Source organism: Adiantum capillus-veneris, chromosome 18 (assembly GCF_014529385.1).
Source record: "Adiantum capillus-veneris isolate H3 chromosome 18, ASM1452938v2, whole genome shotgun sequence".
In the NCBI taxonomy this organism is placed as follows: domain Eukaryota; kingdom Viridiplantae; phylum Streptophyta; class Polypodiopsida; order Polypodiales; family Pteridaceae; genus Adiantum; species Adiantum capillus-veneris.
The window spans coordinates 13,022,621-13,041,002 of NC_140948.1; the positions used below are offsets into that span (position 1 = coordinate 13,022,621).

At 41.8% G+C, this 18,382-nt stretch overlaps 1 protein-coding gene across 1 annotated transcript; it reads left to right on the plus strand.

Annotated features, from left to right (window-relative positions):
• The first annotated feature begins 425 nt into the window (after positions 1-425).
• LOC147435245 (uncharacterized) lies at positions 426-975 on the plus strand. The gene is made up of 2 exons (XM_086487928.1): positions 426-503; positions 766-975. The coding sequence occupies exons 1-2, from the start codon at positions 426-428 to the stop codon at positions 973-975; spliced, it is 288 nt and encodes a 95-aa protein (XP_086344054.1).
• The last annotated feature ends 17,407 nt before the right edge of the window (positions 976-18,382 follow it).

Genomic DNA, 18,382 nt, shown 5'->3' on the forward strand with positions numbered 1-18,382 from the left:
CTGGTATGTAACCAACCAAATGCCATTTTTAGGGGGTTGAAGCATGCTAAGTCACATATCTAGGTTACAGATCTTCCAGATCTAGCAAGACAAGGTGCTGCTATCTGGCTCAAAGGCATCCTTACGGGCACAGTGGTGCACTCTGTAAGAAGGTAAGGATTGAGAGCTCCCAGAATTCAAGACAGGAGTTGGGGGTTCTATCTAGGTTATCTTTTGGGGAGAGCTCAAGTGCATTCCTTCAAAGTATAGTCATGCAGACTCCAGATCTAGCTACATATGGCAACAATCCCTCATGCAATATCACTATCGTCTCTTGATATAGACACAAAACATTGTTGTCTCACTGACTACTGCTTAATTTCAAGCACACAGTTTTTCCTTAACTCGGTAATGAGCACACAATCTTGCGTATTAATACACATGGCATGACTTTAAAAATAGAGGATTCATTAGAGCTCCACCAGTACCAACCCCTCATCTCAGGCATGGAAAGATTTTGCCAGGTACTACAAGGATGATCTACTTAATTCAGAAAGTATCTTTTTTACTATAGACAAATCGCTTACAACGTATCTCTTATTCTTGCGTAAGTTGAAGATCACTTGGTCTTTAAATTAACCCCTCTCTGACTAAGTTCATAGCCTCTTGCATGCTTGAATCCTTAATCCAATCTTGAGCATACAGTGAATTCTATCACAAGGCCTAAGGCTACACTCTTTGCAATAAAAGGTTTAGCTTCTCTCACTTTCAAGTTTATTGTTGAAGGAGCCCCCATCATACTTTCTTTTCGTTCTAGATCCTCCCACATTTGGAGAGTATGGTAGCATGGATGTCTTCATTGGAGGCATCGTGAGCAAGGTGCTCGATGAAGGGCATGGTGTCAGTGAGCATGAGGTAGAGGAGGACCACGAGGCTCGAGATATCTACGTGATGGTCGTAGCTTCCTTGAATGAGCTCCGACACATGGAAGGTTGAAGTTCCAACATAGGGGTCATCAATCCTTTGCCAGGGATGCTCCACCCTCGCATGCCCAAAGTCTACCAGCAACCCTAAACACTAAACCGGCTTTTAGATCATAGTTTAAAGCATCTATCGGTAGTTACACTAAATCTTGTCACATTTTATCAAATTTTTTCAAGGCAATCTCAAAATCTAGCCTAAATTTTGCAAGTTAGTGATAACCTATGAAAATTAGAATGCATTATTTTAGTTTTCAATGTCCATTAAAGAGTTCAACTCTCCACTAAACAATGCGGACTATGTATATATAATGTATATTGTTTTTTTGTTGGATAACGATTCCATCTACCATTCAATAAAAAATACTTGGAATCTTGGAAAATGTCTTGTGTTGGAGCTTGTAAACCTCGTGTTTTATATGGTTAAAGTATTTTATATGCTTCAGTCTTAAAGAGTTTAATACGCCGCAGTCTTTATTGTTTTGTCCATACTCACAATTTTGGGTGGTAGTGTTGTATTAACTCAATAGAGAATGTACTTAATCTCAAATTGGACGTGTGACATCATACCGTTAAATATTTTAAGATCGTTAATTTCTTTTTACATGTAGTTACAAATTATATAGTCTCGATTTCCCGCATGGTCATATGGCTTGACCGGGTGTGTTATCTTGAGCTATAGTTTCTTTCCAAGACACGTCTAGCATACCTTGGGTCTATGTGTCACACATACACAATGTCTTTATTTTGTATATAGTTACAAATATAGTCTCGATTTGTCACATGGTCATATGGCTTGACCGGGCATGCCATCTTGAGCTCTCGATTTTTACCTTTTGTTCTTCTAGCTATCCATATGGCTTGACCGGGTCTCTTGAGCTATCCATTCTTACCAAATGTGTAGGGTAGAGGGGCCATTAAAAAACCGGGTCCCTGTACAAGGACGCAGTCCCCGTCAAAATAAAGTGCCATTAGCACCACTTATGGGACAACAATGGGTGAAAGGTGGAGTGGTTAGGCCATTGGCGATTTTATGTGGTCCGTCAAATCAATGGTTCGATCCTTGCTGGCCGAACTGCTCATTTTACCCCCCTCAATGGCATCTTATTGGACCCATTTTTTGTTACACAGGATTCACGAATCTCCGTTGTTCTTCGCTTGTGCGTAACCACCGTGGGCGAGAATTCTGTTGATGATAGCTCATGTGCTCACCTTTCATTTGCGCCATTTCCCGCTCGAAACAGTGTAGCAAATTGTGACAATTCTGTAAAACCGCTTGGGTGGCCTTAAGTTGGGGGTTTTACCCTAGTTGTGCCTGTTTTTACTATAAAAAGAGTTAAAGATTTTAAGATTGTTAGTTTCTTTTAAATGTAGTTACAAATTCTATAGTCTCAATTTTGCACATGGTCATATGGCTTGACCAGGTGTGTTATCTTGAGCTATAGTTTCTTGCCAAGACACGTCTAGCATACCTTGGGTCTATGTGTCACACATACACAATGTCGTTATTTTGTATATAGTTACAAATATAGTCTCAATTTGTCACATGGTCATTTGGCTTGACCAGGTGTGCCATCTTGAGCTATCGATTTTTACCTTTTGTTCTTCTAGCTATCCATATGGCTTGACCGGGTCTCTTGAGCTATCCATTCTTACCAAATGTGTAGTTGTGCTTGTTTTTACTATAAAAAGCATTACATATTTTAGGATTGCTAGTTTATTTTACATGTCTCAATTTCCCACATGGTCATATGGCTTGATCGGGTGTGTTATCTTGAGCTATAGTTTCTTGGCAACACACGTCTAGCATACCTTGGGTCTATGTGTCACACATACACAATGTATTTATTTTGTATATAGTTACAAATATAATCTCAATTTGTCACATGGTCATATGGCTTGACCGTGTTGGGGGTCCCATCGTTGCATAGCTCCAATGACCAATAAAATTATCAATCCGGAGGGATGGGCTACCTGTCTAGGGCATGGAAACACTCACACGGTTAGTGAGCTAATTATGGCAACACAAATGGTTAACTCTACAAGGTGAGCTTCTTGGCCTATGGAGGAGCTAAGCCACAATGAAGGTCAATCTCCACATCCACTTCTCTTCACCTCCAATCAACCCAATCACACAGAATACGATTGCAAGATGCACACAACACTAATCATATCATGCAACACACTAATTACAAGCATACACACACATAGATCTATTGAGCACCACACTCCAATCAAACCTATATGCACACACAAGCAAGAGAGAGGGCAATCACACAAGATTAGAGAGGGATTAACCACTAATTAGTGAAGATCTAGCTAATCTAAGCATCATAGGCAATCATAAGAAGCATGAGAGAGGCATAGTGAAAGAGAATGAATCATTGATTAGTGTTAATCAAGTCTCATGAGAAAGGAGAAGCTCAAGGACTCCATAGCCACACACCTCAAGAGCTCTCACCAAAGAGTGCTCTCAACAAATGAGCTTGGGAACTCTAATTTCTTTTACATAGTGCCTTATATACCTAGGATAAAAATATGCAATGTCCGGGCGTCCAAGGCCTTTAGGGCTCCACCACTTACTAAATTTGCAACCTAGACACACTAACTGACCTGTTCTTTACAGTTTAGAACTCCGATTGAGCTTGTAACACATTAGAAATATTACAATGGCTTGAAATAAATCGAGTATTTACAATACATGACCATTTTGGGAAACGTGGAAAATATGTAACTCTCCAATCTTCACTACTTCTTCATGTTGATCTTTGATGTGCATCCGTACGTCTTCGGTATTTAGCAGCTTTTGTTAGCTGACATTGACTCAGTTAACATTCCCCCCTTCTGATTTTAGTGCCCGTCCTCGGGTACTGTTGAAAAGTGTCTATGGAGGCTGTGAAAGGTTTTTGATTGATAGTTGATGGATCGATCCTCTTTATTTGTCGTTGAATATGTTGATGATGTTCAATTTGTTGCAGCTTCTTCATTGGTCCAAATATGTCTGATGTGAGAGATGATGTTGCATTTGTTCGTTGTAATAGCATAATGAGGAGGCTTCTGTTTATTTATGAAAAGTATGTACAAGGGAAGTAGAATGATGAGGTTCTGAATTAGGGTCTAATAACTGGATAACCAAAGGGAAAAAACCCGATGGGAAAAAAATGCCTTTGGGATATGCACATTATTGGAGTACTTATTAGCATGGGAAATATTAATAAAGTAGTGAAGCGATTATTTGCTGATAGATATGGAATTAAAAGGGCAGCAAATATGAGAGGGTAGCATGATGGAACATTGGTTTGCCTATTGTAGTCCACTCAAGGTGCATGGGTGGATGCAAAAAAGAGTGTCTAATGCATATGTCCAATGATGGGACATCCTATTTATGCATACATAGAAATGCATGGGAAACAATATGCTGTGCAAGAAAGATTATGAGGGGTTATTCAGAAAGATGGTGTAGCTATAAAAGCATATGACATGGCTTTGCAAGCTGGCACCCCTTTAAGAATGGTTTTCGTTGATGAGGATATGTGCTCTCATTTTACTATGCACTGTGCGTGAGTGTTGGACTCTACAACACTCCACCAATTGTAAGTCAATAGACTTGGACTCTTATGCTCATCTCATCCAGCATGAGCGACATGACTTTAGATATGCTCAACTCTTCCAGCTTGAGTGTAAGCCTAATAACTACGACTCTTAGCACAAAGTTTAATATGACTTGAAGCTTTGGGACTAATGCTTTGCTCATTTTATGGCTCAGGGCCCGACTCAACTATGTCGAAGAGTGTTTTTTTCACCCTGGAAACTTGACTTTTTACATTCTTGTGCTTACTACAAACATTCCTTCAGGTAAAAGTAAGCTTGAATCCTCAAAAAGAGGATTAGTGAAGGACCAAGTTGGCATTGAAGGTTTCTTTTGCCATACTTGTTTTATCATCTTTGAATCTGCATTCGCATTGGTTGGGTCGTCCTTCTTTGACTGTGAAGACTCCATTATCTGTTTGATTCTCCAATTAGGCCCATCGATAGGAGTCTTTGATGTTGTTGTAGCCTTCTGTTGGCTGTCGGCATCTGGCTTTTGACTAGGAGCATTGGAAGACTTAGGAATCCAAATCTCTTGATGACCTTTGTATCTCCTTTGTTGACTTTGCTTAGCTTTAGGTCTAGCTGAGCTCTTGAGATCTTCATGTAGGTTTGGTGTAGTTGCAGTTGGCTTGTGGTTGATTGGTAGCCAGATCTTTGTACAACCTGCATAGAATCCTTGTCCAAGAGGAAAATTCTTCGAAATCCGTCTTTGTTTTGTATCCTCTTGAAAGGTGTGGTTGACTTTAACATCTTTCAATTGTGTTTTTTTGTATACATGTTGCTTAGGTATCCTAGAATATTGTCAAGGTTGATACCTTATGGGCCTTCTATCTTGAGATGGTCTTGATGTTACTTCATGTGAGGTCCCCACCCCGCCATATCAAGACGGCGGATCTGATGGTGAACCTGGTGGCCACTAGATCTATAGCGGAAGCAAACAAAGTGGTTCAGGGTTCAACTAGTGGACGATCTCTCATCACAAAGTGAGTCGAGTTTGAGCCTACTAGCAAGAGATCTAGCTCCACCTCGGAGGGGAAGCGTACTTATCCTATCTAGCGATCCTAAGACCCACCTTCCAAGAGGAGAGAAACCTCGAGTTCCTTTTTCCCCATGTTTTAGAGGCACGTACACTTGAGACTTCGCCGCTCCAAGGGCAATCAATATTACTAGTATCAATTTTAAACACTATGGGGACAGAGAGTTCACGACCAATCAGGACCACCCTTCTCATATGCGTTGGCAACCTGAGCCAAGCCCCCACTTTCCACCCCCACACTCACACTTCCTTGTGTGTCCTAATTTACTACCACAATGATTGTTCAACATAAACATTCCTTGATTAAATTCCGAATCACAATGTTCGTTAAGACAGCCCTTCAATCAGTATTGCAAAGCGGCACCAAGAAAGTATTCTAGTAAAAACTCTACTCAAACTTATTCATTAAAATTCCAATGTTCTGGAGGTACAATATCCCCTCTCCAGCGAGAGTTTACTCCTCCCGTTGTTGCCTAGCTGCCCATACAACTAGGTATGTCCACCGCATAGAAAGCACGACATGGACACTCATACCTCATAGAAAGCAAGACGTGGGTTCCCACCGAATAGAAAGCAAGTCGTGGGCATCGCATAGAAAGTAAGTCGTGGATTCAAGAGCCCTTAACGAGGAACTCTACCCCCTATGAGATCAATAAGGGGATCAGGACTAATTTAACATTGAAAATAGAATGAACATGTCGAACTAAATTTTCCCTAACAGACATTCTTTCCTATTGCGAATAGTATATCCATCAATCATTTCTTTCCTACCTTAGACTTAAATGTACAATGAATTCAAATGCCGAGATTTCCGTCGGATTTCTCCCAACATGTTTAGGGGTGTGTTCATTCCTAGCTAATTGTATGCAATGTTACTTAAACAACTTGAATAAAATTGTGACCTACCTCTTCCATTTCTTCGTCAGTGGCTCGTGAGATGGCCGGTGCCTGTTCGATGGGAGCTTTATTGCTCGTTCCCGCCTCGCGGTCGTGGGCACCACCGAAGCGAGTTCTCTTAACCGGGGTCATTTTATACTCACTACTTTAAAATGATAAACTTGAACAAAAAGAGCTAAGGTCCGAGAGCATCATAACAACCAATTTGGCAAATTAGAATCATTAAAGAATCCTCCTTATGCAAGAGGGATTAGATTTCTCCTTCGAGACCTAGCAATTTTATGGTTAATACTTTGCTTACCCTATGGGAACTAACTCTAAAGTTAATTACGTGGCTTAGACAATTAAGGAATTTCATAATTTTACTAATTAATTTGCAAGAGAGATGGGTTAAACAAGTTCAATCACTTTACTATAATAAGAAAGATGCAGGGTTACCGCATGCATAGATGTTAGGACTTTTTCTCCTTAGTGGCCTAATGACGGATTAATTTTTACCTTAATCACATCTTAATGTGAGAGAATATTTTTGAATCTAATTAATTACATTACTATTGAATGGCAAAAGGGTGAATTTCATCAAATCTACATTATTACCTGCTGACAATTTATTAACTATGTTGCCTAGAGAGAGAATCTCTCCTAATCATGTATTAATCATTGATTAAGAATGATGAATGGCTGCATAAATTAGCTAATTGAATGCGGATTATGTAATGGAGTATAGCTATGTCAACTTAGAGAGCAGCTATTGGGAATTATAGCTAAAAGTAAGCATAGTAGACGAAGAATTTGGGAGAATAATGATGAGAATTAAGAAGAACCGGAATTTAACCATAATTACCGTGATTAGGGGCTGAGAATCCTCTCGATTTTCTGATCCAATGAATCTTCAAGATGAGAATTTTGGCAGCACCTCCCTCCTTGCTTCTCCTTCAAAAACTGTGTGTCTACCGGTAGCACCTCCCCAAGGTGTGTGTAGGTGTGTGTGTGTGTGTGTGTGTGTGTGTGCTGGGTGCGTGTGTGAGCATATGTGTGTGTGTGTGTGAGCACACCTTTAAATAGGCCTCCTCAAGCTGAAAATCGACCCTGCTTGCTATTTGCATCTGGGAGCTACTCCAGTTAAGCATGGCAAGTCCAGTCTCCTACCCACCAAGTGTCCAGTTGGCTTGGTTAACTAGCTCTCACACTTAGTTGCAAGCTTGGAAAATCTCCCAAGACTCCCACAAGGACAAAAGGCGCCCCCTAGCTGCTAAAGCTGACTTGGAGTGGCCTGGAGCTTGTTCGCACACAGCCTCGGGCTCCGGTGCCTCCCCGCTCAATTTTTTGAAAAATTGATTTTAGGCTAAAACGGGTCATACGAGTCGGATCTTAATGCCATAAATTGCTATAATGAGCTCTAATTGTTAGGAAATAAAACGTAGATAAATAGATAATTGAGTAGATTACTTAATGGAGAGAGACAGATTTATATACACGAGATTATAGAGTAGAGAGAGAGAGAGAGAGAGTACACACGATATACGTGGTTCACCCAATGTGGGCTACGTCCACGGGAAAGCAGCCACTCAATGGCTTTAGTACTTCAAAACAAGAAGTAGTTTACAAAGGGATTATACCCTTAATGGAGCTCCCGCCTTGCTTCACTCTCACCACCTCACACTCACCTTGTTGCATCAACTTCACACTATGAAATGTGTGTAGAAATGGCCTCCTTTTATAGGCCAAAAGGGTTGCCCTCTCTTATGAGAGACAGCCATGTGTAGCCGCCCTTGTGTGAATAAGTCCAAATCGGACCCTCCAATCCGCCCATGTGTGGCCGCCCTTGAGAAGACAAGTCCGCTTTTGAATTCGGCCACCGGCCATTGAATTCGGCCACCGGCCACCGGCCATTGACTTCCGACCACCGGCCACCGGCCATTGACTACCGGCCACCGACCAACTGACCGGTTGTTTTCTGACCACTTTCCGGCCGCCGGCCGGCCATAATATTCCGGCGAAAAAGAATATTCCGGCGAAAAAAAAGTCTCAAGGGCCTCCGCCCCCGAGGCCTTTAAAGTTGCCCCTGATTCTTGTCCGTGAAAATTTTGGTTTCCGGTGAGTGATTTTCCTTCACGCACGATGGCTTCTCCTCATAATGGGGGCCTTACAAATGTGCGCTTTTACCATAGAAAATTACAAGGGTAAATCAGGCTCCATACTTAACAATCTCCCACTTGGAGACTGATCTCCAAACCAAACCTGTGACTGCTTTCCATTCTGGCTTCTTATCCTTGAATGCCGATTGAAGATGAGCAAAAGCTCAACTTCTGCTTGTTGACCACCTTTGTAAACATGTCTGCAGGATTTTCACTTGTATGCACCTTTCCTAGCTTTAGTTGTCCCTCTTCCAAAAGAGTGTGTATGAAGTGATATCTCACCTCAATGTGCTTTGTCCTTGAATGAAAGGCTGAGTTCTTCGCAAGATGGATAGCGCTTTGGCTATCACTGTACAAGACACAATTGTCTTGTTTGAATCCAAGCTCTTCTAAGAAGCTGTGAAGCCACATAATTTCTTTGCTTGCCTCCGTCATTGCTACATACTCTGCTTCCGTGGTAGAAAGTGAAACCACTTTCTGCAGCTTTGAAGCCCAGCTTACTGCTGTGCCTCCAACCGTGAACACATAGCCAGTAGTGCTCCTTCGAGTATCTTTGTCACCTGCCATATCTGCATCAGCATACCCTTCTAGAAAAATATCAGTTCCTCCAAAATACAAAGCATTTGTTGTTGTCCCTTTTAGATACCTAAGTATCCACTTCACAGCTTGCCAATGCTCTTTACCTGGGTTGTCCATGAACCTACTCACAACTCCCACTGCATGTGCAATGTCTGGCCTTGTCCAGACCATAGCATACATTACAGAACCTACCGCTGCAGCATATGGAACTTTAGACATATAGGCTATCTCCTCTTGTGTCTTTGGACACATATCCTTCGTTAGTTTAAAATGACCAGCCAAAGGTGTAGAAACTGGTTTTGCATTTTGCATTGCAAACCTTTCTAGTACCTTCTTGATGTAATCTTCTTGAGATAGCTTTATTGTCTTCTTCGTCCTGTCCCTTGATATTTTCATACCAAGTATCCTCTTTGCAGCACCTAAATCTTTCATTGAAAAAGATTTGGACAGCTCCTCTTTTAGGTCTTTGATGTCCTGTATGTTAGCACTTGCAATCAACATGTCATCAACATACAACATTAGGATGATGAATTTCCCATCTTCCAAATTCTCCGTGTAGACGCAGTGATCCGAGTTGCATCTTGTGAATCCATGATCCAACATCCATCGATCAAACTTCAAGTACCATTGTCTTGATGCTTGCTTTAAACCATACAACCTCTTCTTTAATCTGCAAACCATTTTCTCCTTACCTTTTACTTCATACCCCTTTGGTTGAAGCATGTAGATTTCCTCCTCTAAGTCACCGTGAGGGAATGCCGTATTTACATCCATTTGCTCGAGATTTAGATCATGAGCAGCCACAAGGCTTAAGACAAGCCTAATTGAGTTCATTTTTACAACAGGAGAAAATATTTCATTGAAGTCAATACCTTTCTTTTGAGAAAAACCTTTAACCACAAGCCTAGACTTGTACCTTTTCTTCCCACCTTCTTCTTCCTTTAGCTTGTACACCCATTTGTTTTGAAGTGCCTGCTTACCTTTAGGCAACTCAACCAACTCCCATGTTTGGTTGCGATGTAGTGAGTCCATCTCCACTTGCATGCTCTTCGTCCATTCTTCTTTGGATTCATGTTGCATAGCTTCTTCATATGATTCCGGCTCTCCAGAATCTGAGATCAAGAGATGGTTGAAGGAAGGAACAAACCTTTCTGGAGGTCTACTTGCTCTTGTAGATCTTTGGGGAATAGGTTGAGGCTCCTCATTTGGTTGACGTTGTTGCACATTGTCACCGCTTGCAGTCCTTGAGTCTTCACCGTCCTCAAGCTCCATGTACTCATCACCTGTTTCTTTTGTTTGTTTTCTTTCCAAGTAATCTTTGTACATATTTTGTTCGTTAAAAATTACATCCCTACTCCTTAAGATTTTACCATCTTCAGGATTCCATAGGCGATACCCAAAGTCTCCTTCTCCATAGCCAATGAAGAAACACTTTTTGGACTTTGCATCTAACTTTGATCTTAGGCTTCTATCTATGTGCATGAAAGCCTCACATCCAAACACTTTGAGAAATGCATAATTCACCGGTTTACCTGTCCATGCCTCTTCTGGAACTCCCCCATCCAATGCCGTTGAGGGTGACCGATTGATTAAGTACACAGACGTACTTACAGCTTCCGCCCAAAGCTCAAGCGGTAGGCCTGCATGTAGCCGCATGCTTCGTGCTCATTCCATGATTGTCCTGTTCATCCTTTCCAAAATCCCATTTTGTTGAGGTGTCCTTGGGGTTGTCCTTTGCCTCCGAATGCCATTGCTAGCACAAAAGCTTTCAAAAGCTTGGTTGCAATATTCGCCTCCATTGTCGGATCTGAGGCATTTAACCTTGGTACCTGTTTCATTCTCCACAAAGGCTTTCCACCTTTGAAATATGGAAAATACATCGGATTTATTCTTCATGACATAAACCCATGTTTTTCTAGTCGCATCGTCTATGAATGTTACATAGTACAATGAGCCACCAAGTGATGGTGTACTTGCAGGACCCCAAACATCAGAATGAACCAACTTAAGTTTTTTTATTTTTTCTTTCATTTCCTGATTTTTGAAATTTTACCCTCTTTTGTTTACCATAAACACAATCTTCACAGAACTCTAAGTCCACTTCTTTCAAACCTGGTAGAAGCTTCTTTGTTTGAAGGATTTGCATTCCTTTGGCACTCATATGCCCAAGTCGGTAGTGCCACACCGCACTGTCAACTTCTGTAGTTGCTGCACAAGCTGAAGGTTGCATGCTAACAGTACACAAGTAAAGTGTACCAACTTTTTCACCCTTGGCAACCACCAAAGATCCCTTTGAGATCTTCCACCGTTTGTTTCCGAATGCAATGTTGTGACCTTCATCGTCCAATTGTCCTGTAGAGATCAAATTTTTGCGAAGAGAAGGAACATGCCTAACATCTTTAAGCTTCCATTCATTTCCGTTAGCAGTTTTGACAGAAACTGTACCTTTGCCAACAATCTCACAAGCTTCATCATCTCCCAAGTATACATACCCAAAATTACCTTTGGTGTAGTCTTGGAAATGTTGCTTGTGTGGTGTCGCATGGAATGAAGCCCCGGAATCTACTATCCAGGAATTAGACACATTGTCTAATGAGAGAATTAGAGCATCTTGCTCTACTTTACCTGCCACATTGGCCTCCGATGTTGGCTTGTTGTCTTGAGACTCTGTCTCCTTCTTCTTCTTGGACCAGCAATCCTTCTTGACGTGGCCCTTCTTGCCGCAGTTCCAACATTCAAGAACTGACTTTGTGCGTGACTTGCTCCGCCTTGAGCGATCACGAGCCTTTTGGTTTTTGAACCTCTCCTTAAGCCTTCCTCTTGTTTCCACTGATAGTGCAGCACTTGATGATTCTCCTGTGCTTCTCCTTCGCATTTCCTCGCTTAGGAGAACACCCACAACATCATCAAACTTAAGAGTATTTGTGCCAGAGATAGAATTACTTACAGCCATCACAAGTCTGTCCCAACTATCCGGTAGAGATGATAGTATAAGGAGAGCTCGCACTTCGTCATCGAAATTGATTTTCACTTATCGAAGTTGACTTATGTTTGTGTTAAAGTCATTTAGGTGTTTTGCAACTGAACCATTCTCTGCCATCTTTAGATGAACAAGCGCTTCATAAGAAATACCTTATTGGATGCCGATGGTTTCTCGTAGAAGTCCTCAAGTGACTTCATCAAGTCCTCCGTGGTCTTCATCTCCGAAACATTGAAGGCCACCGTTGACGCCAAGCTTAACCGGATTGTTCCCAGTGCCTTTCGATCAAGGACAATCCATGCTTCATCTGCCATTGTTGCGGGCTTCTTCGCAAGACCGCCTAGTGGCAAATAGAGGTCCTTCTGGTAGAGATAGTCTTCAATCTTCATCTTCCAATGTTGGTAGTTTTTGCCGTTGAACTTCTCAATCTTGAGCTTCCCTTCCTCCGCCATAACTCCCACTCAATTCAAGGAATCCTTTCCTTGAGATAATTTAGCTATGAGCAAACCTTGCTCTGATACCAGTTGTTAGGAAATAAGACGTAGCTAAATAGATAATTGAGTAGATTACTTAATGGAGAGAGACAGATTTATATACACGAGATTATAGAGTAGAGAGAGAGAGAGTACACACGATATACGTGGTTCACCCAATGTGGACTACGTCCACGGGAAAGCAGCCACTCAATGGCTTTAGTACTTCAAAACAAGAAGTAGTTTACAAAGGGATTATACCCTTAATGGAGCTCTCGCCTTGCTTCACTCTCACCACCTCACACTCACCTTGTTGCATCAACTTCACACTATGAAATGTGTGTAGAAATGGCCTCCTTTTATAGGCCAAAAGGGATGCCCTCTCTTATGAGAGACAGCCATGTGTAGCCGTCCTTGTGCGAATAAGTCCAAATCGGACCTCCAATCCGCCCATGTGTGGCCGCCCTTGAGAAGACAAGTCTGCTTTTGAATTCGGCCACCGGCCACCGGCCATTGACTTCTGACCACCGGCCACCGGCCATTGACTACCAACCACCGACCAACCGACCGGTTGTTTTCCGACCACTTTCCGGCCGCCGTCCGACCATAATATTCCGGCAAAAAAGAATATTCCGGCGAAAAAAAAAGTCTCGGGGGCTTTAAAGTTGCCCTTGATTCTTGTCCGTGAAAATTTTGGTTTCCGGTGAGTGATTTTCCTTCACGCACGATGGCTTCTCCTCATAATGGGGGCCTTACAAATGTGCGCTTTTACCACAGAAAATTACAAGGGTAAATCAGGCTCCATACTTAACACTAACTAAGGCATACTGGCCCGAGTACCTACCATATTTAGCAGCCCCCGAGGTTCGAAAATGCATTTTTTCCAAATTCGGGGTACGGGTGTAGTTTTTCAAGACGGTAAAAAATGGACGGGTCGGGTAACCAAAAACTTACTATTTTTGGATTGTTTTTACAAAAATTATTTTAATTCTCATTTTGAAGCTTTAAAACATTCTAAACATCATGGCACTGACATAATTCGAAAAACTACTAAAAATAGTAACTTTTTTCATTATGTTCATTTCAAAGTACAATGGTGCTCTTTTTGATCGGGGTCAGAGACCTTACAACCTCCCCAACGTGAAAAATTTGAGATGTCCTCATCTCAAGAATGTGTTTGGGTAATCCTTTATGAGCATTGGTTCGTCCTCCCAAGTTGCATCTTCTTCAGGGTAATCCTTCCACATTACTAGATGCTCCGTGATTGTTCTGTTGCATAACTTCCTTTCCCTCGTTTCAAGTACATAGTCAGGTTGGAGCTCGAGATTTATACTTGTGCTGGCATGACTATCTGATATGAGTCCAAGAATTGATTAGGGTTAGGAATATAGGGTTAGAGTAAGCTGACGTGGAACACATCATGAACCTTCAAGTTTGCAGGTAACTTTAGCTTGTAGGCTTGGTCACTTACAACTTTAACAATCTCAACAGGTCCACAATACCTTGGGCGTAGCTTCTTATATCTGCCTAGTGATAAGTTACTTTTCTTTGGTCGGACTCTCAGAAAAACCTTATCCCCTTCTTTGAAAGTTCTTTTTGAACAGTTCTTATCTGCATAGTGCTTCTGTCTATCCTGAGCTGCCTAAATGTCTTGGCGAATAGCTCTAGTCAGAGCTTCCATATCTTCTAACATCTTCCTAGAGGCTTCTACCCTGATGGTTGGATCTGAGAAGTTCAGTGGTGCTAAACAGTCCTGTCCATAAAGAGCTTTGAAGGGTGACATTCCAATGCTTCTGTGTTCGGAAGAATTATAAGCATACTCCACCAAAGGTAGATATTGTAACCACTTCTTTGGTTCTTGTGAACAATAGGCTCTGAGAATGTCCTCGATGACTTGATTAACTCTTTCAGTTTGTCCATCTGTCTGCGGATGGTACGCTGTACGGAAGGCTAATTGTGGCCCAATATATTGGAAAAGAGAAGTCCAAAATTTTGACGTAAACTTGGCGTCTCTATCACTGACGATGCGCTTGGGTAGACCATGTAGCCTAAAAATCTCCTTGATGAATACCCGACTAACATCTGAAGCAGTAAAGGTTGTCTTTACGGGTATTAGATGAGGCACTTTTGTGAGCATATCAACAACCACGAAAACAAGAATCATAACCTCCTGTAGAGGGTAATCCTGTAACAAAATCCATACTGATGCATTCCCATTTCATATGGGGTATGTCAAGAGGTTGAAGTTGCCCTGGTAACTTGATCCTTTCAGCTTTTATCCGTTGACAAGAAAGACATTGCCTCACATAGCGAAGTATGTCTCCTTTCATTCCAGACCAAAAATAACTCCTCCTAACAGCATGAAGAGTTTTAGCATAGCCTGGATGTCCAGATGTAGGGCTATCGTGTGCTTCATATAGAATAGTCTTCTTTAAAGCTGGATCTCTGGGTACACAGATTCTATGTCTGTAGTAAAGACATCCTCCCATAAGAGAGTAATCTTTAGCTTCAGACATCTTATTCTGCTGAACTAATGATACTATACGTTGATACTCTGGATCTACCAAGGATGCTTCGTTGATTCTATCCCAGATAGGGTTATTCGGAATAGAGATAGCTCTGAGAAAGGATTTTTGGATAAGACCATCTGCAACTGCATTTTCCTTCCCTGGTCTATACTTTATGTCAATTCATATTCCTGTAATAGCTCTATCCATCGCCGTTGTTGCATATTGAGAATAGGTTGAGTAAAAATCCATTTTAAGCTCTTGTGGTCTGTAACCAGCTGAAACTTGCGCCCAAGAAGATAATGTCTCCATAACTTTAGTGCATGTATAACCGCTAAAAGTTCCAAATCATGAGTAGGATAATTCTTCTCGTGATCCCTCAGCTTTCGCGAAGTATATGCCACTAGTCTCCCTTCTTGAGTAAGAATTCCGCCTAGAGCAGATTTGCTCGCATCGGTTGCTACTTCAAATTCTTTACTGAAGTCTGGAAGCTTTAAAATAGGAGCTGAGACCAAGAATTCTTTTAGCTTAGCAAAGCTAGACTCGTGCTCGGTCTTCCACTCGATCCTCATCCCTTTTTTCAGGAGTTCCGTCAAAGGTGTAGCAATACGTGCATAATCCTTGACAAAAAATCCTGTACCATCCCGTTATTCCAAGAAATCCTCTTACTTTGCTGACGGTGGATGGTTGAGGCCAATCAATGATATCCTTGACTTTGTCTGGGTCCACTGAAATCCCTTCAGCCGATATGACAAATCCAAGATAATTGACCTTAGGTGAGCAAAAAGTGCACTTGCTCTCTTTAGCGTAAAGTTGGTGTGCCCGAAGAAGATCAAGTACTTTGCGAACATGTTCTTCGTGATCTGCCTCGTTCTTAGAATAGATCAGAATGTCATCAAAGAAAACCAAGACAAAATCATCCAGGTAGGCTTTGAAAATATCCTGCATAAGTCGATTGAAGCTTGCAGGAGCATTTGTTAGACCAAAAGACATTACTGTGAATTCGTAGTGTCCATACCTAGTGTTGAAAGCCGTCTTTGGAATATCTGATTCCTTGATCTTGATTTGGTAATATCATGACCTCTAAATCTATCTTTGTAAACATTTTGGCGCCGTGGAGCCTGTCCAAGAGTTCGTCAATCCTTGGAATTGGATACTTGTTCTTGACAGTTACCTGATTCAGTCCACGGTAATTTATGCATAACCTTAAGGTTCCATCCTTCTTCTTCTGAAAAAGAAGAAGAACTGGTGCACCCCAAGGAGAAGTACTGGGTCGAATGAATCCTTGCTCGATGAGTTGCCTAAGTTGTTCCTTGAGTTTGATGGCCTCTAGAAGTGACATTTTATAAGGTCTTTTTGAGATAGGTTCAAATCCAGGGATAGTCTCAATCTCATGATCAACCTCTCTATGTGGCAGAAGATTCATAAGGTCTTCAGGGAATACATCATCATACTCCCTCAACCAGTTTGGTCAAAGTGAGGTATCTGATTGGTCCACCTTGTTGAGATTTACCGCATAAATTTGTTGTTCCTTTCTTAGTCCCTTCAAGAGGCTGCTGGCCTTAACTAGAGTAGCCCTAGGTTTCCCATTTTCCCCCTGGATTAAGGCTTCATTATCCAAGTTATCTGTAAAGGTAAAGTTCCCTTGTGCACAATGGATATGGGCCCTATTTTGCTTTAGCCAGTCCATCCCTAGTATCCCATCAAAGAATCCTAAGGGTAGGGTTCAAAATTGGGCAGAAGTTGGGTGTCCCCCTAAATCAAAGTCGTTTTTTCCTGCAGAGTGCTGAGATACTACTTCCTTGCCATTCGCTAATTCTACAACTAGCTTGCTTGTTGGATACTTATCTAGCTTTAGCTTCCTCATGTATCTGGGTGAAAGAAATGAAAGAGTACTACCACAATCTATAAGGAAGTTAACTTGTTCACCTCTGAGAGATCCTGGTGTATGAATTACTGCGTATTGCTTGCAACCATTGGGGTTTTCAATCGCGGCATGCAGGGTTGTTCTCTCCACTGCTTCATCACCCATAGTTGGTTGTACCACTGCGGCATTCACTCTGGCGGTAGCTCCATGCCCTCGCCCTCTGTTCATCCTTCCTTGTCCTCCTCTTCCATTAGCTTGGCCACGCCCATGGGTATTTAAGGGTATGGTATTGGCGTTGGTTGCCTGAATGTTCTTGGGGCACTTGGATCTGTAATGTCCATACTCACCGCAACCATAGCATCGAACATCTAGAAACTCCATTGTTGTGATGGTAGCCACAATAGGAGGCTGGTCATAAGCTTGGTTGGCTGGTCTGTTATTCCAAGTAGTCGTCCTTGCCCTTTTTGCCCAATGATTCCTTCTGTTCTGATTAACCTTTTGTACTTCAAGAGCTAGAGGTTTGGCCCTCAACAAGGCATCTTGTAGTGTCGTTGGCCTGAGAGCTTCCAACCGAGTATTCAAAGGGTTGATTAGCCCTTGGCAGAACCTCGCCACCTATTGTTCCAAGGTCATCTTAGGAGCATATCTCCGAAGAGTGACAAACTTTGCAAAATATTCTTCGATAGATGAAGTCAGCTGCCAAAGTGAAAAGAATTCATTCATCTTCAAGGTTCTATAGGCAGGTGGTAAATAACGCCCCATTATCGCAGCTTTGATGTCTTCCCAGGATTGGTAAGATCCCTTAATATCCAGGTCCCTGCAATGTTGCTTCCACCATATCTTGGCATCGCCAGTCAAGCGGAACATCGCAAGCATGGTCTGATTTACGGGTTGGGTTCCCGCAGCTTCAAAGTAGTCGTCCATGGCTTCCATCCACACTTCCGCATCTCTCTCCACATTTGCCCCCTCACCCTTAAAGATTGGAGGTTGGGCTTGCTTAAGGAGGAGCTTCTTCTCTTGCGCTACCGAGTATAGAGCAACAGGCGGTGCCTACATGGGTTATACGAGATTCTTGATACCATTACTTGGATTTCAAAATAGACACGAGACTTTAAATAAAATTTAAGATCCCAATTTATCAAGAGACAGAGATTCAGAGACAAAAAGCACTTTATTGATGAAAATTTATTACAATCGAAACCCCTCAAGGTTTAGGATAACTGATGATCAACTTATTACATGGCTTTTTGGATTGTGTATAAAATATGGCTAGGAGATTGTGTTCACATGATGCACTACTTTGTTCGTGAAGTAGTTCCTGTACTCATCTTTGAGTGAATAATAAACTAAGATAT